General features: G+C 52.2%; 2 protein-coding genes across 3 annotated transcripts; both read right to left on the bottom strand.

Moving 5' to 3' along the window:
- Nucleotides 1-100: 100 nt before the first annotated feature.
- Nucleotides 101-8,555, bottom strand: SPNS1 (sphingolipid transporter 1 (putative)). 2 transcript variants are annotated; one of them, XM_038539969.1, is made up of 13 exons: nucleotides 8,222-8,555; nucleotides 7,930-8,138; nucleotides 7,764-7,829; nucleotides 5,422-5,558; nucleotides 4,135-4,286; nucleotides 3,960-4,026; nucleotides 3,002-3,147; nucleotides 2,550-2,705; nucleotides 2,072-2,261; nucleotides 1,606-1,671; nucleotides 1,244-1,342; nucleotides 739-910; nucleotides 101-459 (listed from the first exon to the last, which is right to left on the bottom strand). In XM_038539969.1, the coding sequence occupies exons 1-13, from the start codon at nucleotides 8,350-8,352 to the stop codon at nucleotides 365-367; spliced, it is 1,686 nt and encodes a 561-aa protein (XP_038395897.1). In that variant the 5' UTR covers nucleotides 8,353-8,555; the 3' UTR covers nucleotides 101-364. The 2 variants fall into 2 exon arrangements, with proteins under 2 accessions (XP_038395897.1, XP_038395898.1); XM_038539970.1 differs by having other exon boundaries at nucleotides 7,930-8,134; nucleotides 8,222-8,447.
- Nucleotides 8,556-14,434: 5,879 nt separating this feature from the next.
- On the bottom strand, nucleotides 14,435-24,951 carry NFATC2IP (nuclear factor of activated T cells 2 interacting protein). Its single transcript, XM_038539968.1, has 8 exons — nucleotides 24,565-24,951; nucleotides 23,934-24,006; nucleotides 21,388-21,505; nucleotides 20,514-20,594; nucleotides 20,236-20,422; nucleotides 18,724-18,868; nucleotides 18,486-18,595; nucleotides 14,435-16,624 (listed from the first exon to the last, which is right to left on the bottom strand). The coding sequence occupies exons 1-8, from the start codon at nucleotides 24,949-24,951 to the stop codon at nucleotides 16,466-16,468; spliced, it is 1,260 nt and encodes a 419-aa protein (XP_038395896.1). The 3' UTR covers nucleotides 14,435-16,465.
- Between the last annotated feature and the right edge of the window lie 200 nt (nucleotides 24,952-25,151).

The raw sequence follows: 25,151 nt of genomic DNA, 5'->3' as shown, positions 1-25,151 counted from the left end.
ACAAGTGACCCCATAGCCCCAGGAGTCCTGGGGCCAGAGTAGGGGCATCCCCTGCAGACAACCAGAGGTCAGTAACACCCACAGAGACTCAGGCAGGCACTCAGGGTCTGGCTACAAATTTTATTCAGTTACAAATAGCACCGAGCCCCTGGGGCTGCTCCAGGGGAGGGGAGTCCCCCTCCCAGACCCCCCAGAACCTCCCCACCCTGCCCTTGGCTGCTGCCTGTGTAGTGTGTGGGAGCCGGAACATGGCCCACAGCCACTCCTAGAAGCCAGGCCAGGCCGAGGGTTTGCGCCTGGGCACCTTCTGGGGTGGGCCTGGGGCCAGCTGCGGTACGTATGCAGGTTGGTGTGCGATGGTCCCTCAGATAAGCACACTGGACACAGGGACCCGGGTGGAGCGGCCTCGCTGGGGTACCACAATTCGGTCATCTGCAGGTCCAGCCTCACGCAGCAGACCTGCCGAGGGAGGGGTCAGAGCCAGGGCTGGATAAACAAAAAGACACAAAAACAGGGAGGGGACAGAAAGGCAGTGGAAAGTGGACAGGGCCAGCAGACCCACCAGAGCCATGAGCACAGTGGGATATCAGTTCGTTGGCCAGGCAGACCCAAAGCCGAATGAGGGAAGGGCTGTGGGCTCAGGGAAGCCAGGGACACGGGCTGGGACAGATGGACAAGCAGGCAGTATCCTGAAGTCGGCAAGGAGCCACGGGCGGACAAAGGGAAGGCCCCACTGACCCTGCACGTGCAGCTGGGCCCGCCGGCGGTCGCCCTCGATGAAGATGGCAGTGCCCAAGAAGGCTGCCCCACCCAGGGCCCCCACGAAGGCGCAGAGCATCAGCGAGAACTGCAGGGCACGGAACTCGGACAAGAAGGAGGGGGGCCAGCTCCGGCGGAGGCGGTCGGAGATCTGCAGAGAGACGAGTAAAGCAGTGCCAGGAGAATGAGCCACAGAGAGGGAGCCCCTGGACTCCAGAAGGACAGAGGTGTCAGGAGCCGGCAATGAGGGGCAGTCTGGAGGACTGGGGAAGGTCTTGTGGCCCCACTGTTCAAGGTGCAAACAAAACCCTGGATGCCCGGCTGAAGGTCCAAGGTGAGGGGTACCTAGCACACAACACACAAACACCCAACTGGGGTCAAACCTTCTATGTCGGCCCAAGCTCAGGCCGCTGCCTGCTGGCAGGTGCCAGGAATTCAGTGTCCCCGAGCCCCACCCCAGGCCCAGCTGAGGGGCAGTGCTCACCAGGCCGATGAGGTAGGGGCTCCCAGCATCACCCAGCAGGTGGGACAGCACAATCTGGAAGGCCTCAGCAGTGGAACGTCGTGTGGGGATCACCACGTACTGGGGAGAGGAGGGGCAGGGGGCAGAGGGCAAAGACAGGGCCAAGGCTCAGCCCAGGCTGAGACCAGAGGTGAACCCAGGTCAGGAGTATAAATGGGGCACACGCCCAAACTACAGGCCCATCTGGGGCTGACTGTGAAGTCAGTCTGGATTTGGGTTTTGGAAAAGGGGCACAGGCCACAGGGAAGGCAAGCGAGGCCTCCTGCCCCCAGTCCTTACTTCCGTCAGCCTCTGGGCCAACCCTGAGCGGCCCACCTACTCACCAACAGAATGTCAGCCACGATGGCCCAGTTCATGGACAGCAGTGTCTCTCCAATAAAGATGAAAATCTGAGGGGTTGGAGATGGGGAGACCGAGGTGGTGAAGAGGTTGTCTCATCACAAGAAGAGCAAACACATGGAGGGTACACTATGTACCAGGGCCATCTACTAACTCACTTAATCAAATCCCCAGAATACCCCTGTGAGACAAAGCCATCATTCCTTTTTTTTTTTTTTTTTAAAGTCATCATTCCTATTTTACAGATGACAAACTGAGCACAGAGAGGTTAACTCACTTGCCTAATGCAATGTCACACAGCTGGGAAGAGCCATACCTGAGGTTGAAAACCAGGCATTCTGGTTCAAGTTGTCTCCAAACCACCACCTGGTTGACCCCAGGCCTGCCCCAGTATACCGTTCCTCCCTGCTAGACCCAGAACACCCGCTGTGACACCTGATGGCTACTCACATAGGTGGCCACGATGCTACCACGGGCACAGGCAAGGGACAGGAAGAGGAAGGGCGCAGAGCCCAAGAGGCCAGCAGCACAGACCAGAGGGTCAGCACGGGGGTTGGATCGGCGGAGGCGGCGGCTGATCTCCACGCCCAGGCCCACACCCAGGACCCCGGTCAGGCAGGTGATGAGCCCAAAGATGAGGCTGGGAGCAGGGGGAGGGTCATGGAGGCCAGTCCGTCTGCCTGCAAAGCCCCCTCACCTCACCCCCGTGGCCTGGAGAAGATGCTCTGTCCCAGCCACCCACACAACTCAGGTCTACCCGGGTCCCCGTGGGTCACACAGCTCCGAGAGGAAGGGATCAGCCCATCACCTACTTCCCACACCGGGAAACTGACACTGGGGGAGGAAGGAGCCTGAGTCTGAATCAAGACTCTCTCCATTCCACCCCCTGCCACCTGCAGGTCACCTAGCCTAACCCCCATTTGGGTACCTGTCAGAGGATGAGCAGGAGTCTCCAGGGAGGCAGGGTGGGGTCTCCCCCAAGACCACACGAGAACGCAGCAAGAACGCCGGAGCCCAGAGAGCCAGGGAGCCCGTGACAAAGGCCACAGCAGTGAAGCCAAGGGAAGAGAGGATGAAACTAGGACTGTAGATAGTTGAGGGGGAGGAAGTCAGACTCCATGGAGGTGTCAGGGTAGGAGACCTCCTTTCCTGGCGTATTTTGGTAAGGCCGGGACACTGGGTGTGGAAGCAGTCTTGGATGGGCCTGGATCTAGGCCTATAATTCAAGCTGCTGCCACGTGGGGGCAGTGATGACTGAACACCTGGCCTTGGGGGAGGGCCAGTGGGCAAAAAAGAGGACACTTGCGTAAATCTCAAACCAGACACCAAGGGCCTTGCCAGGAGGCCTCAAATGTTGGGTTAGAATGGAACTAAACTCACTTTCTTGCCAGAGCCCTCAGATCTGCCCACCACGAGGTGGGGTTGAGGGGCGGTGAGTCTGAGTGGCGCTCCACAGCTCCCCTTGGCGGCTCCCGCACTACCAGGAACAGCAGCAGAACAGCCACCACCCCTAGACCTGGTGTCACCTGGGGAAAGAGTGGGCTTCAGGACAGGCATGGACAGGGACACACCGTACCTCTGAGGCTGGGAAAAAGTGAGGGTATATAAAGATAACTCTGACTCCGAGGCCTGAAGCCCCAGGCAAGTGCCTGCCCATAGTCGCTGAGCCCACGTTCAGGAGTAGGGGGCAAGTGCCACTAGGAGCCCCTGTTTCTGCAAGCCTAACTACTTCCTCTTTGGTAACAGCACCCTAATTTCCTTCTAGGAAAGTACTCCCCCCACTTCTCTTAATCCATGTGGTTCAAACACGGGGGGGCTTGTAACCCAGACTTGGCTGACAAGAGTAGTGGTAACATCCCTGGCCTCTGTCATTGATTCAATGGCAGGTACGTGACACACGTTCATCTAATCAGACACCATCCAGGACTATTGCTCAAGGATCTGGGGTGCCAACGTTTCTAAACGGGAAAATAAACATGTGGAGCTTTCACTTGCTTGAGAATGAAATTAACATAGAGCAAAGTAGAGCTGAGAAAAAGAATGATTGAATTCTTGTGACGAAGTGGGAGTCCTGGATCCAGCTCTACCTGAAGCTCACTCTGGGACTTTCCATTAGGAGAGCCACCAGAGTCCCATTTGGGGGCTTACAGTTTTACAGGGCACCTGTAACCCGCAACCAAGAGTTTTGTCTAGCACATGGCTTCGTGGTGAGGGCAGCCAGGCTTCCTACGGGCTTGGCGGCACAAGCACTGCCTTCAAAGGGGGTGTGTCTGGAGGCAGGAACGGGAAAATCCGTGAGAACGTTGCTGAGTCTCCCCCAGGTAGTGTCCACACTCACCCGCAAAGCCCAGTGCCAGTCCCCAGCCACGTCCTTGACTTTGGAGCCTGCAATGTAACCCAGACCACTGGGGAAAGGGGATGGGAGAGGGGAGGGGCAGCCGGTCAGTCAGGCCCCACGCCAGGTCCTCTGCCACCCCCGCACGCCTCCCCAGGCCCACGGCCCCCTCAGGTACCTGCCCACGGGGATGGCAAAGTAGAACACACTGAGCATCCGACTCCGCTGGTCTGCCACGAAGAGGTCAGCGATGAGGGTGGGTGCGATGGTGGAGTAACTGGCCTCCCCGACCCCCACCAGGCCCCGGGTCAGAAGAAGCAGCCAGAATCGCTGGGAAACGAAACGTGGGGGAGGTGGCACCCCGCCCTGCAGCCAGCCTCCCAGCCTCCCTCACCGGCCAGCTCCGGTGGGCGGCAGGGATGGCAGGAGAGAGACCGGAGCCTAACAGACCAGAGCCTGAGTCCTGGCTCTACTACTTACTAGCTGTGACTTTGGGAAAGCAACTTAACCTCTCTGAGCCTCAGATTCCTCATCTGCAAAAGGGGGAGAATAATAACTTGCTCACATAACTATCGCCAGGATTAGATAAGAGAAGTTCTACTCAATACTTTGCACCTAGCAGGTACCAAATTAACCAATTTCTACCACCCAAGACACCCCAACAGTGAGTGGCGATCTTAGGCAGAGGTGTATTTGTCTACGGAAGACGTCTGAGGCTAAGGACAGGGCAGGCTCAGGCGAGGGGAGTATGTGGTGCCTGGGGCTGACGACAAGTTCCAGGGCAGAGAGTGCAAATGGACAGACAGAGGAGATTTCAAAGGAGCAGAGAAGCAACAGCCAGGGAGGCAGGAGGAAAACCAGAAGAGTGGCATCACAGAAGTCAGAAGAGAGTTTCCGGAAGGAAGAAGTGGGTCAATAGAGCCGGAGGCTCCCAGGAGATCTAGCAAGAGCAGGATTAGGAAGTAAGAGCTACATTTAGCAACCAAAAAGTGGCTGTTGACTTTGGCAATGGAGTGGTGGGGGCAGGTTGGCCAGCAGTGTTCCGGGGTGAGTGGGAGGAGAGAAGTGCAAGCAAAGTGAGAGCCTCTCTCCCTGGCTGCTCTTTCACCCAGACTGGCACCAGGTCAAGGGGGCCTCGTGGGAAGTCTGACGAGAAAGGAGAAGAGGGAGAATGAACAGTCCAGGTGAGGTCTTTTCTGTGGTATGGAAATGTGAGTGCTGAGGTGTGGAGTGGAAGGAGTCAACGGTTCAGGGGAAGTGGGCGATGGACAGAAGAATGCTCTAGAACAACAGGGGAAGGGGAGGGGTGGGCAGATTAACTCAGGCAAGCAGGGGATAGAGGATGGCATGGACCAAGGGAAGTGCAGAAGTTCCCCAGGTCCAATCTGCAATGACTCCAAAGAGCAGCAGCAAAGACTGATGGGTAGTAGGGGGACCAGAAGCAGGAACTAGCATGGGGCCTCACCTCTCTGGGGATGAAGGACGACCCCAGTGTCACCAGAGACCAGAAGGCAATGCCCCCGCACATGAGATACTTCCGATTGTACCTGTCACCCAGGTAGCCAAACACAGGTGCCAACACCATGTAACTGGAGATGAACACTGAGAGGAAGCAGAAAGTCACAGCCCAGCCCCAGTACCCCTCGCCCACCCTGACCCCAGCTCAGGAAGGGCAAGGGGGAGCAGTATTACCTCCTAATCCTGAAACTACCAGAGTTTCCTGCCAGAGAAGTCCAGCCCCATTTTCAGCATCCTCCAAACCTTCCTTCAGCCGGGCTGACCCATCACTTCCTCCCATGCAGCCAAGAGCAAAATCCAAACTCCACACCATGGCCCATGATGTACTATCTGATCTAGCACCCCCTCCACACACACACCTCTCCAACCTTGCGCTCATCCTCTCTCTCTTCTTTGCATCCCAGTGGCCCAACTCCCAACCTCAGTATCATTAGGATTTCTGGCACCTACTGTCCTCTCCATTGGGAACATATCTCCTCTCACCTGAGCTTCACAGAACCTTCAGGTTCCAGCTTAGATACCTTCCCAGCCCCCACATACTCGATCTCTATCACAATTACTCTGTTTTCTTTCACAAAATACTCCTACCAAAAATCATCTCATTTTCAGTTTTGGTTTTTAAGGACTGGTGCTCATTCCCAGTAGAATGGCAGTTCCGTGAAGACAGAGACCTTGCCAGTAGTGGCCACAGCTGTATGTCCACCACTGAACACATGGCATCACACAAAACATAGGCTCAGTAAACATGTGTTGAATGAAAAAATGAATGTGGTTGACAAAGTCCTGCTTCTTTTCTACCTCAACAACTTTTTTTTAAATTTATTTATTCATGAGACATCAGAGAGAGAGAGAGAGAGAGGGAGAGAGAGGTGCAGAGACACAGGCAGAGGGAGAAGCAGGCTACCTCTAGGGAGCCCGACGTGGGACTCGATCCGGGGTCTCCAGGATCATGCCCCGGGCTGAAGGCGGCGCTAAACCGCTGAGCCACCCGGGGCCGCCCTAATGCAACAACTTTTTAAAGCTTTGCAACTTTGACCTATGATCTCATTCTCCTTCCTCTAGTCTTTACCTTAATCACTCTAGGTCCTTACTGGTCTTGGGTGGAGCAAAGAACTCTTCATTATCTTGTTTCAAACTCCTCCCCTCTCACTTGTGTGACTCTGGGCAAGCCTGAGCTCATCTCTAAGCCTCAGTTTCTCTATAAAAATGTAGACAAGAGGGGCAGCCCTGGTGGCTCAGCAGTTTAGCGCCACCTTCAGTCCAGGGCCTGATCCTGGAGACCTGGGATGGAGTCCCATGTCAGGCTTCCTGCATGGAGCCTGCTTCTCCCTCTGCCTGTGTCTCTGCCTCTCTCTCTCTCTCTCTGTGTCTCTCATGGATAAATAAATAAAATCTGTTTTAAAAAAATGTAGACAAGACGACCTGATTTCTCTATAAATTAAAAACACCGCCAACTCTTTGGCTGGTGAAAAGATTAGAAGACAATGGGCGTAAAAGGTCTTGGCCAAGTTCTGTGTATGTTATCACCTCTTCCTCCAGGGCCTGGCACAGAGTAAGTGCTCAGAAATGTTCAATAAAGGAGTGAAGGAAAAGAGGATTTGGCCTTGGCTTTGCCTCTCCCACAAATCCCAAAGTTCTGAACAAGTAAAACTCAACTCTCCCCATTCCAGACACCCACTTCTGCCATTATTTATTGGGTGCTGATCATGCTCCCGACACCATACCATGCACTTCACAGGCTTTGGTTTGCACATAATCCTCACATCAGCCCCAGGAGGTGCTCTGGGTTACTACTAGGTCCATCTCACCGACCAGGAAAGTGAAGCTTACAGAGACTGAGGACCTTGCCTACCATCACAGTAAGTGGAAAGCTGAGATTTAAACCCAGGTCTGTCTTAACCATTACACTAAACTGCCTTTTAAATTGCGGTGTCCTAACTGAACAGGTCAGCCCAGAGCAGAATGAGGGCCATCTTCCCACCACCACCACTACTAAGTCTGGCCTCTCTCTCTCTCTCTCTTAAGATTTTATTTATTTATGAGAGACACAGAGAGAGGCAGAAACATAAGCAGAGGGAGAAGCAGGCTCCCCATGGGGAACCCTATGTGAGACTCAATCCCAGTACCCCAGGATCATGACCTGAGCTGAATACAGACACTCAACTGCTGAGCCACCCAGGCGTCCCATGGCCACTCTATCTTACTGAGGTCCCAGGCATGCCAGCATGTAATCCCATTGGGGCAGAAATGAAAGAAAAGCTGCTGTGCTGCGGAGGGGCCTCCACTCACCGGTCTGGATGAGGCCAGAGCTGCTGTCTCCGATGTCGAAGAACTGCTCAATGTCTGGAAGGACGCCTGAGAAGAAGACTCGGGATGGGCTCGGCGAGGCAGCCCCACCTCCGCGACCCCCTCCCTTCCCCTAGTCTGACTCCCCAGCCCCACCCCAAGTCAGTACCCGCCACGGTGAAGCGGTCCATGTAGTTGAGGAGGTTGATGTAGCACAGCACCGCCACTATGAGTGCCGAATGGCCCGGAGACAAGCCGGTGATGCGCTGCAGCCCCTCCCGGTCCGGGACCTCGGGATCCTCGGACTTCGAGTTCCCCAGGGCCCCGGGTAACCCCGGGGTGCCGGGCACCGGCCCGTCGTCCGTGTCATCCGCCTGGCTGAGGAAGGGTGCGGTGTCGGACCCGGACATGGTCCCCGGGGGCCTCGCCCGCCCGCGCTCCGGTCCTACCGACGATCCCACCTGCGAGGGGAGGTTGCTGGAGAAAGGAGGATGGGGGGAACCCAGGCGAGGGAGGGGAGTCCAGGCACCCGCAGGCGCTTGCCCGGAAGCACGGAGCACGGCTGGGATGGAACGCGGGCCCGGCCTGTCATGCCTCCCGGTCCCGGCAGACACAGCAACGCGGCGAGCGACGCCGGGGACAGGAGCGGGGCGGAGAGGGCCTGACCCCCTCGCCCAAGCCGAGGCCTCCCCTCACCCCCGACGGGAGCCCACTGCAGTCACTGTCGCTCAGCCCCGGCGCTGCACCACGGCCGCCGCCATGTTGGCCTGGAGCCGGTCATGTGACGCTGGAGCCCAGGAGGCCGACGCCCCCTCGCGCGTGCCCTCGACACGTGACTGCCGCGGCTCCCCCGTCACGTGACCGCCGGCCGGTCGCCAGGGTAACCAGAGGCCGTCGCAGACCCGCGCCTGCCCCGCCGCTGGGGTCGGGGGGAAGCGGTGCAGTCGCCCAGCGCTCCGAACCTCGGCTTCCCCGTGTGCGCCTCCCACTGGGCACACTTCTGATCCAACGAGATCAAACGAGACAATGGAGTCGTGAAAGGTTCTGGAAGTACTTTACTTCCAGAAATGCCAGCGATCCGTTCTCGCTCTTGGCAATTACCCTTCCTCGATGTCCGGTGTGGGCTTCAGACACGCTCAGGAAGCGTTGAAGGAGTGAATGGTGAACAGCAGCCCCTAGCCCAGCCGCTCCAGCGGGCCGGGTCCCTAGCATTCGGATGCCCTAAGCAGCTGCCCGTCAATTCCTGAGCTTCTCCCCCGGTGGACGTTGACCCCACACGCCACCCAGGATCCGATTTCCCTCACCTCCAGCCGAGACTGAAGCCCTCGCGCCCCCTGGTGGTCTCATCTGGGATGCTCCTAGCTGCAGGACTGAGCTCCCACACCACAGTTCCCTGCAAATAAATGTGCATTCAAGACCCCTCTTCCAAACTGACTTCTAAGCCCTTCTCCTGAAATTCTGGAGTCTCATGGGGAGAGCATGGGGCACCCAAGGTCTTACCAGAAACCATTTGAGTCATGAATATCGCTTGTTGGCGCCCCCCCCTTCCAAAATATTTCATGTTTCATAACCTTAAGCCTAGTCTCTCCCCTGAGGTCTAAGGGGAAGAGACAGAGAGGAACTTCAGATTGTAGTTCCTGAATTTCCTCAACAAAATATTACTGAGCATTACACATTACTATGTGTCTGGCATCATGCCAGGTGTCAAGCAAAGCCGATTTAGTCCCTACCCTCAGGAGGTCTATCTGGAGGAGACAGATATCCATACGTATCCATACGTAAAATTGCACCTGCGAAAAAGCAAGCTACAGTTTGAAAGAAAATATTTGCAAAGCACGTGTCTGACAAAGGACTTACATCCAGATGTACTAAGAATTCTTAAAACTAAGCCAATAATACAATTTTTTAAGTGGGAAGTAAATTTGTACCGACATTTCACAAGAAAGATATATGCATGGCCAACAAGTATATGAAAGCTTTGGTCATTAGGGAAAACACAAATTAATACCACAATATCACTATGCTAGGGGTCAGGGGGAAGAGGACATGCAAACAGGCACCAGGAACCATTTTCAGGACTGTGTACATCTACTGAGACATCTTGACCTGTACACTTCAACCAATAAAGTTTTAAAAAAAACTAAAAGCCTGTAATCCAAATTCAATACACTGGAGATTAATGAAAATCAAATAATTTGGGATGCCTGAGTGGCTCAGCAGTTGAGCATCTGCCTTCGGCTCAGGGCGTGATCCTGGAGTCCGGAGATCGAGTCCCACATTGGGCTCCCTGCATGGAGCCTGCTTCTCCCTCTGCCTGTGTCTCTGCCTTTCTCTGTGTCTCTCATGAATAAATAAATAAAAATCTTTTTAAAAAATCAGGGGTGCCTGGGTGGCTTAGGGGTTGAGCGTCTGCCTTCCTCTCAGGTTGTGATCCCGGGGTCCTAGGATCAAGTCCCACATCGGGCTCCCTGCATGGAGCCTGCTTCTCCCTCTGTCTGTGTCTCTGCCTCTCTCCCTGTGTCTCTCATGAATAAATAAATAAAATATTTTTAAAAATATTTTTTAAAAATCAAATATTTTGCTTATAATGGCAAATATTTTGGGGCGCAGGGGCGGCTCAGTTGGTTGAGTGTCTGCCATCAGCTTGGGTCATGATCCCAGGGTCCTGGGATAGAGTCCTGCATGGGGCTCCCTGCTCAGTGGGGAATCTGCTTCTCCCTCTGCCCTTCCCCCCACTCATGCTTGCTCTCTCTTTCTCTCTCAAATAAAATCTTAAAAAAAAAAAAAAAAAAAAAAAAACCAGGAGACACCACAGACCGGGGACAAGATTAGCTTGGAGGCAGTGAATAATAGCTCTTCAAGTCTGCAAAAAAATAAAATGGCCCCCAGGGGCACCTGGGTGGCTCAGTGGTTTAGCACCTGCCTTCAGCCCAGGGCGTGATCCTGGGGTCCTGGGATCGAGTCCCACGTCAGGTTCCCTGCATGGAGCCTGCTTCTCCCTCTGCCTGTGTCTCTGCCTCTCTCTGTGTGTGTGTCTCTCATGGATAAATAAATAAAATCCTTTAAAAATGGCCTCCAATAAAAACACATTGCAAGAGATGGGAAAGAAACAGAATGGAAAGTAAAAAAAGTAGAAGAGGTAGAGCCTAAAGAATTTGTGATGGGGGGTCCCTGGGTGGCGCAGCGGTTTGGCGCCTGCCTTTGGCCCAGGGCGCGATCCTGGAGACCCGGGATCGAATCCCACGTCGGGCTCCCGGTGCATGGAGCCTGCTTCTCCCTCTGCCTGTGTCTCTGCCTCTCTCTCTATCATAAATAAAAAATAAAAATAAAAGAATTTGTGATGGAAAAAGTACTGCACTGTGAATGGGAGGATGGAGTGTTTCCTGAAGTGGAGGTGGATTTACAGATGCTGACAATACTTGGGAACCTGAAGAAAATTTAGATTTTCCAGACTTAATTGAACCAGTTTTTAATTCTCAAAAAGCTGCTAAAGAGAAAGACAATACAAAAAGAAAATCTTTATCTGACAGAGAATCCTGGGACTCCAGGACCACGCCTTGGGCTGAAGGCAGGCACTAAGTCGCTGAGCCACCCAGGTGTCCTCAAATAAATAAATCTTTAAGAAAATAAAAATAAAAACCGATTTGCATTTGAGAAGATCCCTCTGGCTGCACTGTCCTTGGATTGAAGGGGGCCAGAAGGGCAGCAGAAGTAACCTGTCAAGCAGCTGTGTCACTACACACGGCTGTAGGCAGCAGTGGCTTGCACCACGGCGGGATGGAGAGAAGGAAGTGGACCATGTTTAGAGCCACCTGGGGCAGTTGAATGGAGTCAGGATGGGTGGATATGGGGGTTAAGAGGTGTCAAGAATGAAATGGGTTTCTGGCTCATGCAATGAGATGGAGGGTAGTATTGAGAAGAAGAATTTGTTCATCCAACAAACATTTGTCAGGTAACTACTAAGTATCAGACACAGAATTAGGGATTTTTTTAAAGGTTTTATTTATTTGGGCAGGGGCTGTTGGCTCAGGGGCTTGGTGCTGCTTTCGGCCTAGGGTGTGATCCTGGAGACCCAGAATCGAGTCTGGCATCGGGCTCTCTGCACGGAGCCTGTTTCTCCCTGTGTCTGTGCTTCTCTCTCTCTGTATCTCTCGTGAATAAAATCTAAAAAAAAAAAAAGAATTAAAAAAGTTTTTATTTATTTATCCATGAGAGACACTGAGACATAGGCAGAGGGAGAACTAGACTCCTTGCAGGGAGCCCGATGTGGGACTCGATTCCAGGACCCTAGGATCATGGCCTGAGCTGAAGGCAGACGCTCAACCACTGAGCCACCCAGGCGTCCCAGAGCTAGGGATCTCAGAACAAGATACAGTATTTGGGGACGCCTGGGTGGCTCGGTGGTTGGGTGCCTGCCTTCGGCTCAGGTCATGATCCCAGGATCCAGGATCAAGTCCCGCATCAGGCTCCCTGAGAGAAGCCTGCTTCTCCCTCTGCCTGTCTGCTTCTTTCTCTCAGTCTGTGTCTCTTATGAATAAATAAATCTTTAAAAAAAAAGATACAGTATTTGTTTTCAAGGAGCTTACAGTCTAGTAGGGAAGACAAAGACCAATGGGCAGAAGAGTGTGCTGAGCCAGACCCCTGTCTCGGGCTAAAGTGCAACACACACAAGAGGACACAGCCAGTCCCATGCAAGGGGAGGGTGGGGGTAGGGAATGTGCCTTACTGAAGGAATGGCAAGGATCAGGAGATGGGACACTGTGAGGCTATAGGAAAAAGGCAGACCACATCTTGTTCCTCCAAGTGTAGCCAGCACAATCACAACTCCTAAGAGCTCATTAGAAATGCAGCAGCATCTTGGGCCCCACAGCATAACACAGACCCCATGTGTGCATGGTCACAAGCTCCCCAGCTCACTTGTGTTCAGGTGTGAGAAGCACTGGTCTTATCATAGGTTAGGCACCCCGTCTTCCAGCCAGGTCTGCATTCAGTGGCAGTGAGGCCTGGGGCAGGTTCACTACTCTTCCATTTCTTTTCTGGAGATTGGGAATAATACCACCACCTACCTTGTAAGAGCTCTAAGGCTGAATGAGATCATGACAAGTACCAAGTTTGACATGTGCCACTGAGTTAAGGGTTCTAGTTTTGTAGGTTTTTAATCAGGGGAGGGTTTTTTGGTTTGCTTTGTCTTGTTTTTTTCAGGAGTTTAAAAAGACCACCAGATGAGGCATCTAGTTGACTCAGTGAGTGGATCACTCACTGAGTGGCTCTTGATCTAGGGGTTGTGAGTTCAAGCCCCACATTGGGTGTACAGATGACTTAAAAATAAAATATTTGAATGGGCTCATTCGATTAAGTGTCTGCCTTTAGTTCAGGTCATGATCTCTGGATCCTAGGATCGAAACCCCACATTGGGCTCCCTGCTCACCAGGGATCCTGCTTCTCCCTCTCCCTCTGCATGCTGCTCCCCCTGCTTGTGCTGTCAAATAAATAAACAAAACCTTTTTTAAAAAATGAAAATCTTGGGACACCTGCGTGGCTCAGCAGTTTAGCGCCTGCCTTCAGCCCAGGGAGTGGTCCTGGAGTCCTGGGATTGAGTCCCACGTCGGACTCCCTGCATGGAGCCTGCTTCTCTCTCTCTGCCTGTGTCTTTGCCTCTCCGTGTGTGTCTCTCATGAATAAATAAAATCTCTTAAAAAAAATGAAAATCTTTGGGGAAATAAATTTTTTAAGTCTTTAAAAAATAAAATAGGGACATCTGGCTCAGTCAGTGGAGTGTGCAACTCTTGATCTCAGGGTCATAAGTTTGACCCCCATGTTGGGTGTTGAGATTGCATAAAAATAAAATCTTAAAAAAACAAATAAAAAAAAACAAAATAAAAAGACCACCTGATGAGTGATCCTTCGATCAAAAGGATGAATTATCTCTCTCATCATAGAAATGTGAATTATTTTAAAATGAGTAGTCTTTCCCATCTCCTCCCCAGATTAAGTGCTAGGGAAGAAGAAACTGGAATCTTCTAGCACTTGCTAATGGATTTATCAAGAGGTCCAGTCACTTTGGTCAGCAATCTGGCACTACTGAAGAGAGAGTGGACAGGAAAATGCATGGTCAGTGACTCCATTCCTGGATATAAACCTGGGAAAATTTCAGCTGGGGTCCCTACAATACTGCTTGCAATTGATACATTCTGGGTTACCAGGGACAGAAACGCTCAAATAGCCAGTGATTTAAACAGGAAGTTCCCCTTCCCATGAAAGCCCAGAGGTCAGTAGCACAGGGTTGGCAGGACCCAGTCTCCTTCTCTCCTTGTCCTGTCCCATGTGGCTTCCTTCCCCAAAATCATCTTGTGTCAGCAGCGCTGCTCCACTTCCAGTCGGCAGCAGGAAGAAAACTCAAGAGAAGGGCTCATGCTGCCTGCTTTTGAAAAGGTCCTGCAAGGTGCATCCCTCTCCCCCTTCCACCCATGAGCCTGAATGCGCACCTAGCTACAACAGAGGCTGGCAAGTGTCCTCACTCTGTAGTCTCTGCGCTTTGCTAAAAACCAGCAGTTCCATGACCCTGGAAGGAGGCAGAATGGATGCAAGGGGACAACGAATGGTCTCAATTACAGGGGCTGTAGAAGGGGGCCTGTGAGGGCCACAAAAACAGAAATCCACAAGGAGACGCAGGCTCAGTGTACTCTCATTTATTTTGTTGAGACTGAATACACAATTTTAATATGTCCAAACTTCTTAATGGACATAACATATCTGGAAAAAAAAAAAAGAGTTATACCGTACATAGATTACTTAAATGTTACAGAGGCTTCTTTCTGTTTTTCTCACATTGTAAGGTCAAAGGAATGGCACATTCCAACAAAACAAGGTTTTAGAAGGTGACATATTTTTGCCAAGACTGTACCACGTATCAGTGGAAAATTAATGGCTTTATTAGTAGACAGCATTGAGAAGACTGGCTCATTCTGGGGTGAAAATAAAACTTGGATCTCATATGCAAAGCTAAATTCAAATAGTTTACAAATAATATTCAATATTTACCAGCCAGTACAGCCCAGAATCAACCAAGGACAAATGTTTCATCACACAGAACAGATGCCAGCCAATGTGCATAGCGGGCTGTACTGGCTGGACTTCAGCCCTATTTAGTGTCCTAAATGTGAAAGGACAAACTGACAAGCTAACAGCAGAAAACGTAAACGATCTAAACTACTTTTAAATAAAAAAACAAATGCAATAAGTGATATGGTAAAACAGCTCATGCATCTACATTAAAATCGAAAAATTCATGTTCGGTGAGAATACGCACCCCTAAATCATCAAACACGAGTGCTATCCTGAGAGCTGTTTGCAACCATCAGGGCGGTGCACAAAAAGGGATCCTAAAAGGCTGCTAGGTGTATGAAGAAATCCCCCCAATTACTGCTGATCAGATGAATGTACATTGAAACAGGCCACCACTTTTTACCCAAACAGACTGGCAAAAATTGGAAAGCAGGGCAGCAAGTCCTGGTGAGGATGAAGAGAAATGAGGACCCCCGACAAGGAGGCTCCATGACCATTCAAAAGAAAAATTTGATTCAACCATAGGAAATTAACCTGTCTGACCTGTCATCCCGTCCTGTGCCAGTACCTACGCCGGGAAACCTTCCACGCAAGCTCAGAAGGGGACACACAAAAGATGGCCTCATTTATGTGCTCAGGAGTGGTGGCACCAGGGTGTCCGCCACTAAGCAAATGTGTCAGGTGCAGCTGAAGCCTGCGGGGGAATACCACAGAGTGGTCTAAGCATCTCAGCATGTGGAGAATAAGCAACACACGTTGAGTGAGAAAGAAAAGAGCCCAAGATCTATAGCACAGTGACACCACATGTGGCAAAAGTATATTCACATACACAACAGTGTATCTGACAAGGATCCGTTTATATTAAAAGATGTATAACTCACACATTCCAATGGATGCTTGGGATAGCACAAAGAAACAGGAAAGAAAAAGCCATAAATAACTAAAGAAGCCTTTTGTGGACTATCATCCTGAGATCCAAACAAAGAAGCTCGGATATGTTCAATTATGCCTTAAATTGTGTGTGCACATTGGGAAGGTTGGCTCTAAAGGGTCCTGGGGTGAGGAAGACATGCAAGGCTGAGAATCCACTCTTTCAAAAGCATAACCCGCTGTCTGCCTGTGCTTAAGTGAGCGTGTGCATGAGCTGGCTCGTTCAGGTTCCGCAGGCTGGGGAACCACAGCCATGTATGTGCCTCAAGCAAACTTCATCTGCTGCCCACCCCACCTCCCCCAGGGCCACTACTGGTCTCAGACTCAGCAGAAATCCCAGGCCTGGAATCCACACCCACTCTTCATTTATTTCAACTCACTCTCTAAGTTAAGCAGTCTCACACAACAGACATTACCAGGAAGAAAAGGGTAGGGGTGAGGGATACCTTCTCTTTGGCTCAGCGAGGCTGCAAAGGCAGCCAGCTTACCACGTGGATAGAGCCACAGACCACCCAGGGCGGTGAAAACTCATTCAACTAACCAAATAACTAATGGCTTGATAACAGGGTCAATGGTGGTGGTAGTAGGGGTGTGTGTGTCAAAGGTCACTACTCAATTTTGCTTCAGTTTGAGGATAAGCCCGTGTAGGGCCAAAAGGGGCAGCTGTTCTCCCCAAGTCCAGACTGGGCCTCCAAGCAGGGAGTGGGGTTTCAGCCCCAGACCTCAATGAGGTCCCCAGATTCCATGCCCAGATCAGTAGGCAGCTCCTTGCCTGTAAGCTTTGTCCCATCAAAGAAGAAAGAGAGCTTGTGGCCTGAGAGTCCCATGGCCTCCTCATAGCGGGACATGAGGGTCTTGAGAGGAGAATCCTGGGCAGAGAGGGGAAAAAAATGGATGTAAGAATTTGAAAGAGGCAGGGTGCCTCGCTGGCTCCATCAGAAGAGCATGTGACTCTTGATCTCGGGGTTTTGAGTTTGAGTCCCACATTGGGAGCTTCCTCACTACAAATGTAGAGATCACTTAAAAATAAAATCCTAGGGCAGCCCAGGTGGCTCAGCAGTTTAGCGCCGCCCTGGGCCCAGGGCATGATCCTGGAGACCTGGGATCGAGTCCCACGTCGGGCTCCCTTTATGGCGCCTGCTTCACCCTCTGCTTGTGTCTCTGCCTCTCTGTCTCTCTCTCTCATGTCTCTCATGAATAAATAAATAAAATCCTTAAAAACAAAAATAAATAAATAATAAAATCCTAAGGGGCACCTGGGCGCCTCAGCTCTTGGGTTTTGGCTCAGGTCATGATCTTAGGGTCACAGGACCAGGCCCTGTGTTGGGCTCCATGCTTGGCATGGGAGTCTGCTCATCCCTCTCCTTCTGGCTCTCCTGCCCCTCTCTTTCTCAAATAAATAAATAAAATCTTTTTGAAAAATTGAAAAAAACAAATAAAACCTTATTTAAAAAAAAAAGAATTTGAAAGGGCTGAGAACTTGTAGGGAAGGATAGAGGACTCAGGCCAGAGAGGACAAGGGGACTAGTCAGAGCCCACAAGGCAAGTGGACAGAGAAGTCAGCACAGCCAGGCTCCTCCCTGGGGGACTGAGTCACAGATCCCAGGGCTCAAGACATAGGCTTAGGATCAGGCAGGTTCTGCAAGCCCCAAGTTCCCACGTCCTGATGGAGGCACCCAACACCATGATGCAGACAGCCCAGATCAGCAGTGCCTCCCACTCACCGGAGACAGCTGAAGGCCAGGCTCTCCCACTCAACTGAGGCACAACCTCAGGCAAGTATTATGGGTCCTGGGACACCTGAGTGGCTCAGTGGTTGAGCGTCCGTCTTTGGCTCAGGGTGTGATCCCGGGGTTCCAGGATCAAGTCCTGCACTGGGCTCCCTCTAAGGGGCCTGCTTCTCCCTTTGCCTATGTCTCAGCCTCTCTCTCTGTCTCTTATAAATAAATAAGAAAAATCTTTAAAAAAAAAATCTGTATTATGGGTCCTTGGTGGTCCTGAGTCCTGGTAAGTGCAAGCATGACCTTATTGTGAAATAGGGCCTTTGCAGATGTCATCAGGTTAAAAGGAGGGCACGCACTCAATGAGGGTAGGCCCCAGTGACTGGCGTTCTTGCGAGAAGACACACAGGGATGACACCACCTGAGCACAGAGGCCGAGACTGGGTGATGCAGCTGCAGGCCATGGACTTGTAGCCACCCCGCAGGAGCCAGGCAGGAGTCAGGAAGGATTCTACCCAGTGTCAGGGGGAACATGGCCCTGCTGACCTCCAGGAGGGAATGCATTTGTTTCAAGCCACCCAGTTTGTGGTATTTTGTTACAGTAGCCCTAGGAAACGAATACTGCCAACTGTCCCACTTCTCAAGACCGCGTCCCTATTTGTTAAATGAGGGTCATGACAGTGGTTTCCATATAAATTGGCTGTGAAACTCGCCAAGGCTCTGACTATGAATTCTCTTCAGCAGGGGTACTAATTGCTTAGAAGTGTGGGGCTGTAACTCTGATGGGTTTCATCAGTCACCACCCAAGGGTCCTTTCCATTTTAACCAGAAAGAGGAGTCAGGAGGCTGGAGCAGAGGTTCCCAGCACAAGGGGGATGGAAGTTGAGCAATGCACTTCTTCTACTCTAGGATGGGCAGGAACTCCAAACCACTCGGGCCTAAAGGGAATCCTCCTCCCACCCCCCAGTTAACTGATGGGAGCGAGGGGCCTGCCATGCCTCCCACTTACCGGAGACAGCGAGATTTCCAGCATCTGGTGTTTCTCCTTCCCCTGCACCCGCAGCTGGAGCAGTTGGGACATCTCCGCAGCCTCAGGTGAATTTGCTAGCACCACACAGTCTGTGGGAGGATCCGGAACCCAGGCCTAAGCGGGGCCTGGAAGCAGGGCCAACCTCCCAGCCTTTCCCTTTACCCCTTCCCTGTGGCAACAGCCTCCTGGAGGCCCCACCTCCCTGCCTTCCTCTCACCGATGATGTCAGCCACTCCAAGCTTTAGAGTCCGGGGAGTGGCAGTAGGGGATAGCTCTGTCTCTCCGAAGAGCAAGAGGATCCTGCTTGGGGACACCCCGAGATGGGTGGCCATGTGGTTCACCACACTCTGTAGGGGCTCCGACTAGGGAGGGGACAAGAAGCAAAGGCGGCCACCTCTGGACGCGCCCCACCCCACCCACCACCTCTGACTCATTTCTGGCTGAGCTCCTCAGCTGTGAGTTCCATAGACTGCCCTGGCGAAGTATAGAATAAAGTCATGTCAATATGGGGTTCAGGGAAGTACTGAAGCAGTCGTGGATCAGGAGGAAAAAGGGTAGTGGTGGGGACTGCAGTAAAGTGGACCTCATGTGCTCCATGCAACAGGCCAGCTGTCCCTGGCTCTTGCCAGTGGGTGCCATTTGGGAACACAGGCCAGTGCAACCATGTCTTCCTGTGTAAGAGAGGCCAGGCAGCTGGTCCTTTGTATGAAATCACTCACTGCAAGGGTTGGCAATGAGCTCCTATGTGTTAAAAGCGTTCTACAAGGGGGTGCCTGAGTGGATAGTCTGCCTTCAATTCAGGTCATGATCCAGGTCCTAGGACCAAGCCCTGCCTCGGGCTGGGGGCGGGGTATGGTCCAGGCTCAGCGGGGAGTCTGCTTCTCCCTCTGCCTCCCCTTCCTGCTCATGCTTGCATGAGCGGGCTTTCTCTCTCTAATAAATGAGTAAAATCTTTACAAATAAATAAACAGTAAATAAATAAATAAATAAATAAATAAATAAATAAATAAATAAAGCATTCTACAAGGGCCCCTGGGTGGCTTAGTCAGTTAGGAATCTGCTTTCGGCTCCAGTCATGATCCTGGGGGCCTGGGATCAGGCCCTGCATGGGGGCCTGTGCTTCTCTCTATGCCCCTCCCCAGGCACATGTATGTGCTCTCTCTCTCACAAATACATAAATAACATCTTTTTTAAAAAAATCAAGAAATAAAAGCATTCTACATCTACAGGGCAAAAGAAGGAAAAAAACACTTGATTGAGCTATGGGCTGTGTGTTTTCAATGTCTGGCTCAGCTGCTTTCCTGACACACAGTTACTGCTCAACAAATGGGCATTTCTGTTATCACTCTTGTTTTAGATTCGGGCTCATCTCTACAAGAACAGCCGTTGCCACTCAGGAGGAGCTCAGAATGACTGAATGGCATGTGTGTGTCCAATGTAGTAAAAGCAAGCACTGCTGGGAAGCACAGGATCCAAGGGAAGGAAAGGGGGAGGGGTACCCAGCCAGGCTTCTCAGGGCACATCAGTGGAGCCCTGAAGGTTGGGTGGAAAGTCTGCCGGTGAAGGGAGTGTAAGGAAAAGACCACGGGGACAAAGGGAAGAGCAAACCCAAGGCATGGGGGCCCAAGGGAGCATTGGGAAGAGAGGCAAAGCGGGGCACTGCCCCTTCTGCCCAGACACCTCACTCGCTCCATGGGGCCCAACTTCCACGGGCCCTTCAGGCACCTACCATTCTGACAGGGAATCTGACCACATCAGCCCGGCACCGGATTTTTAGCGGGAAGAGTCGGGGACTCTCTGGAAGGATGGGACCCTCCACCAGGACCACCTCATCCTCTTGGTTCTGGTGATCCTGGCCCTGGTGCTGCTTGGGGCTCAAGCAGGAACGGAGATCCTGGAGGCGCTTGTTCACCTCCCTGGGGTGCAGAGAGGACTTTGCATCAAGGCAGGCTGGGGTACCCACCCTACTGCCCCTCCGTACCCCAGCGAGCCCCTGGCCCTCAGCACCTCAGCTTCTGGAGTGCCCTGGAATGCTTTCTGCTTTTGGTCCTTGGTGGAGGTGAAGGCAAAGGAGAGGTGTCCTGAACCCTGCAAAGAGAAGAGAGGGTTGGATTGGAGGAAGGGGGGGAGAGGATGAGGAGGGGACCCCAGCCCCACAGCTGTCCTCATAAGCTACGGACCCCTGGGAGCCCAGAGGGGGTGCCGGATAATCAAGAGGAAGCACATTCCAGTGAGATCATCTTGTGGACAGGGGGAGGTAAGGTCAGAGAAAACCTAAGTCACCGCTGTTACATTGACATGACCCAAATATGAACGAGGAAAATGCCTAACTTTCAAGGTAAGTCACTTTCCAGGTGAATATCTGGTAACATCCAATGGACACCAAGTGCTTACCATAGGCCAAGTATTAACCCTTAATTTTTTTTTTTTGAAGATTTTATTTACTTATTCATGAGAGACACACAGAGACAGAGACACAGACACAGGGAGAAGCAGGCTCCCTATGGGGAGCATGATGCGGGACTTGATCCCAGGACCCTGGGATCACAACCGGAGCCGAACACAGATGCTCAACCACTGAGCCACCCAGGGGAGCCTTAACTCTTAATCTAGGTGCCGTTATTATCCCCATTTTCCAGAAAAGGGAGGCAAACCCCCGAGATAAAGGAACAGCTAGCTGGATACACACAGAGATAAAACATCCCACTCCCGGGGGTGGTCCTGAAGCATTTCATTCCTCACCTGAGCCTGGAGATTCCCTCCAGGCCCTCCATCTCTTCTCCTTACCGTTTCAGGAGCCACTCTAGGATCATGCCCACCCTAGCCCACCCCTCCGGCTCCCTTTCTGCTCCTGGGGCCCCAGTGACTTGGCTTCACTCACAGAAACACCTCCTTCGACTTCTTTTCTGAATTCTTACTCCTCAGCTTCTTCTTCCAGGGAGAATCTGGAAACGAGGCATCCTCAGGGTGGGGACTGCTAGAATCTGCCATATCCGCCTCTGGGGACAGAGAAGGAAGAGTGGAAGGAGTCAGCTAGGGGAGGGCAGCAAGAGGCCAAGCAGAAGCATGTAAGGGTTTCTCCAGGTCCCAAGAAAGGAGGAGACTGAGGAACCCCAAGACGCACATACAACCATGCAATAATGCTGGGGAAGTGCTCACGAGGCAGGAGTCATAGGGAAATACCTAGTGCAGAGAAAAGAATGAGTTGGGGTCTGACATAATTGGAGTGTCTGAGCCTCATGCTAAGGCACAAGTTGGTGTGGCCAGTGTGGACGATCAGAAAGTGGCCCAGTCCAACTGAGTTATGATTAAGTTAATCTCGTCCTACCTTTTTTTTTTAGGATTTATTTATTTATTTATTCATGAGAAACACACAGAGAGAGAGAGAGAGAGAGAGAGAGAGAGGCAGAGACACAGGCAGAGAGAGAAGCAGGCTCCATGCAAGGAGCCTGATGTGGGACTCGATCCCGGGTCTCCAGGATCACTCCCTGGGCTGCAGGCGGCGCTAAACTGCTGCACCACCGGGGCTGCCCTCTTCCCACCTTTTTGATCACATGCACCCCACAAATAAAAAACACACATAACCTAGGAAATATGCATTTACTTAATACAATACTTTTTTTTTTTTACAATACTGCTTATTACACATGTACATACTATTGTGTATGTGATAAAACATACTTTAAACCAGATGTTGGCAAAGGACTTTTTTAAAAAAGTTCCTCTTATTTTCTTCCTGTACTCAATTGGATGGACAGAGAGACACTATGGGAGTCAGGGGTAGAAGGTGGCATGGTGCAGTGGGGAAATGAAGTAAAGAGATGAAGACAGGCCCTCTGAGCCCATGTTTCTCAAATTTCATCCATGTGAGCATCATTATCACTTTTTGCCACATCTCTATATTTCACATCTTTCTTTAAAATCCCTCATTGTAACTAAAATTTCTTCTAACACAAAACTAGAGATTTATTCTAGAATATAGAAGCCGCTTTCTATTGTTTGCCACCAATAAAGGATTATCGTTAACCATAAAAGTAATACTGCAAAAACAAAGCAATGATAAATCCTAGATCAGCGGTTCTCAAACAGAGGCAATTTTGCCTCCCATGGGACGTGCAGCAATGTCTCAAGACAAGTTTTGTTGTCACAATGAGGGGGAGAGAAGGTTGGAGTGTGTGATACCGGCGCACAGAAGTCAGAATGCTGCTAAACATCCCACAATGCACAGGACAGCTCCACACAAAGAACTACTCAGTCCAAATGTCAGTGGTGCCCAGGCTGAGAAACCCTGTCTTCAATGTGGCAGCTGCTAGAGACCCGAGATTCTGACCTTCTGACAAGCTCCTGGAAGATGCCCAGCACTACTGGGCCTACATTTGGAGCAGCAAGTGCAGAGGTACCTTTGCACTTCTATGGTCCAGGTACTGTCCTAAACCCTGTATGTAGCCCAAGAGAGAGCTCTCTATATAGTCTCTTTAATTAATTCTCACCAAAATCCTTGACATAGGTCCACTGTTATCCCTATTTTCCCGATGGCAAAATTGAAGCATTAAGAGATGAACCTGCACAAGGTCACACAACTACTAACAGGTAGAGCTGAGATTCAAACCCAGTCCAGCTGGTTCCTAAATCAGCTCTTGCTCACCCTACCATACCTGCTTATGGTATAGAAATTTCTGTCCAAGGTCTGCATTTGCCCACTGGATCACTGCCTTTTTTTTTTTTTTTTTAAAGATTTTGTTTATTTATTCATGAGAGACAGAGAGGGAGAGAGAGAGAGAGAGAGAGTCAGAGAGAGAGAGAGAGTCAGAGACACAGGCAGAGGGAGAAGCAGGCTCCAAGCAGGAAGCTTGACGCGGGACTCGATCCCGGGACTCCAGGATCATGCCCTGGGCTGAATGCGGCGCTAAACCACTGGGCTACCCGGGCTGCCCCTGGATCCTTGCCTTATTAAACTTGAATCCCACTCACTGCCTTTGGGTGGTTTGCAAAAACCACATCACTGGGGGAGGACCAAGGCTGGCAGCCCTGATAAGATTCAAAGAACACTGTGCGCTGCCTCCAGAATGTTCCCAAGGAAGTCGTTGCAGATGTATCAAGATGTTGCAGATTCTCAACAGCTACTCCTCCTAGGCCCCCAGGACTACAGAATCCGAATCTCTGGGGATGGTTAGAAATCTGTAGATTAGCACACTCTTGTGCCTATCAGGTAGGAGGAAGGGTGGTTTGGCAGCACTTCCAATGCCTGCTGGTTAACACTCCATCTTAATTCAGGACTGGAGCTTTTTTCTGCCTAGGATGCAGGAGTCACCTCTCCCATGCCCTTCCCATGAGCCTCAGGGAAAAATGGACTACAGGGATGTAAACTCCAAGAAGCTTCCTCAGAGAGGCCAGCACTGGGCACTCTCCCTGGAAGCCCGCCCCTACCTTCCTCAGCCTCTGGGGGACAGAGTTTCAGGAGAGACAGGTGATCTGGGATGAGATGAAGGCTGCTTTTCACCTGTAAAGACAGAAGTGAATCAGTCCCAAGTCCTCCCTCCACTGAAAGGGAAAGCAGGATGACTCTTGTCTTCCTCCAGCTCCCAAGTCCAAGTTCTCTCTGGGGAGTTAGGAGCCCAGCTTCCCCGAGATCCCCAACCCTCACTACTACACCCTCTTTAAGGCATTCTGAGGACGCAAGTTTAATTCTTCTTTTATTCTCTTACTAAGTAGCTTGCTATCTTGGACTCCTGGGAAATCCCAGCTCCCCAGCGCACTCGGGAGTCCCCAAGTCATCTCTGAACTTCCATGGCCCAGCTTCCAACCTCAAAACCCAACAGTCCCAGGTCCCGCTAGCCCCCTCTCTGAAGCATCAGGCATCCCGGTCCCTTCGCCCCTCTCTCCTCCCGACACTCCAGCTCCCCGGCATCCCGACTCGGAACACACTCCAAACCTCTCCAGCCTCCAGAAGCCCTGCATCTCTCTCCCCGCTCCTGGTGCCATCTGGTCCCCCACGACCAACCCCAGAAGCCTAACCTCGGCGGTCCCCCAACCAGCCCTCCCGGGCGCCGGGCAGCACCTTCCCGGAGTACACGGGCACAGCCGGTGCCTCCCCCGGATCCAGCAGCAGCCGCCGCCGCCGCCTGACCGTGGCCCGCGGGGCTCCGGCCGGCCGCGCGTCCGCCCCTTCGCTGTCACTGTCGCTGTCGCCCCGGGGGGCGGCCGGCACCGGGGGCTCCGGGAGAGGGACCTCGACCGAGTCCGCGGCGCCGCGTGCCGTTGCGACCTCCAGGATATCCTCATCGCTGTCGCTGACCAGATCCACAAACAGCGAGTCCGGGGAACGCCGGGCTGGAGACCGAGGGACGCGAGGACGCCGGCCCCGGCCGCCCCGGGCTCCGCGAGCCCCTCGGCTGACACCGCCTCCCCGAGGCCGGCGGCCGCGCTTCCTCACCGGTTCCGCCATAGCAAACGCCCGCCGACCACGGTCCCCCGCCTCTAGACGCCTCGCCCGACCCCCTCCGAGCGACTGCCGCCTGTCATTGGGTGACCCGTCCGCCAGTCAACACCTCGCCCCGCCCACACCGTCTGGCGCCTCCTCCCCGCCTGTTCATTGGCCCCTGCACCCGCCCATCAAGCATCCGCCACTGAAACCGAGGCGCCAAA

The sequence above is a fragment of the Canis lupus genome, chromosome 6, assembly GCF_011100685.1.
Source record: "Canis lupus familiaris isolate Mischka breed German Shepherd chromosome 6, alternate assembly UU_Cfam_GSD_1.0, whole genome shotgun sequence".
Lineage (NCBI taxonomy): Eukaryota > Metazoa > Chordata > Mammalia > Carnivora > Canidae > Canis > Canis lupus.
This window is presented reverse-complemented; position numbering and strand designations above follow the sequence as displayed.

Bases quoted from the DNA above. Each gene is read 5' to 3' on its own strand.
- SPNS1 (XM_038539969.1), bottom strand. From the start codon at position 8,352: ATGACAGGCCGGGCCCGCGTTCCATCCCAGCCGTGCTCCGTGCTTCCG. The intron at 4,027-4,134 runs GTACCTGAGGGG...CCCTTTCCCCAG, and splicing joins TTTGCCATCCCCGTGGGCAG to TGGTCTGGGTTACATTGCAG. The intron at 2,262-2,549 runs GTACCCAAATGG...CCCTGCTCCCAG, and splicing joins TCCTGCTCATCCTCTGACAG to CCTCATCTTTGGGCTCATCA.
- NFATC2IP (XM_038539968.1), bottom strand. From the start codon at position 24,951: ATGGCGGAACCGGTGAGGAAGCGCGGCCGCCGGCCTCGGGGAGGCGGT. The intron at 21,506-23,933 runs GTAGGGGCGGGC...CTCTGTCCCCAG, and splicing joins TCCCCCAGAGGCTGAGGAAG to AGGCGGATATGGCAGATTCT. The intron at 20,595-21,387 runs GTGAGTGAAGCC...TTCTCTTTGCAG, and splicing joins AAGTCGAAGGAGGTGTTTCT to GGTTCAGGACACCTCTCCTT.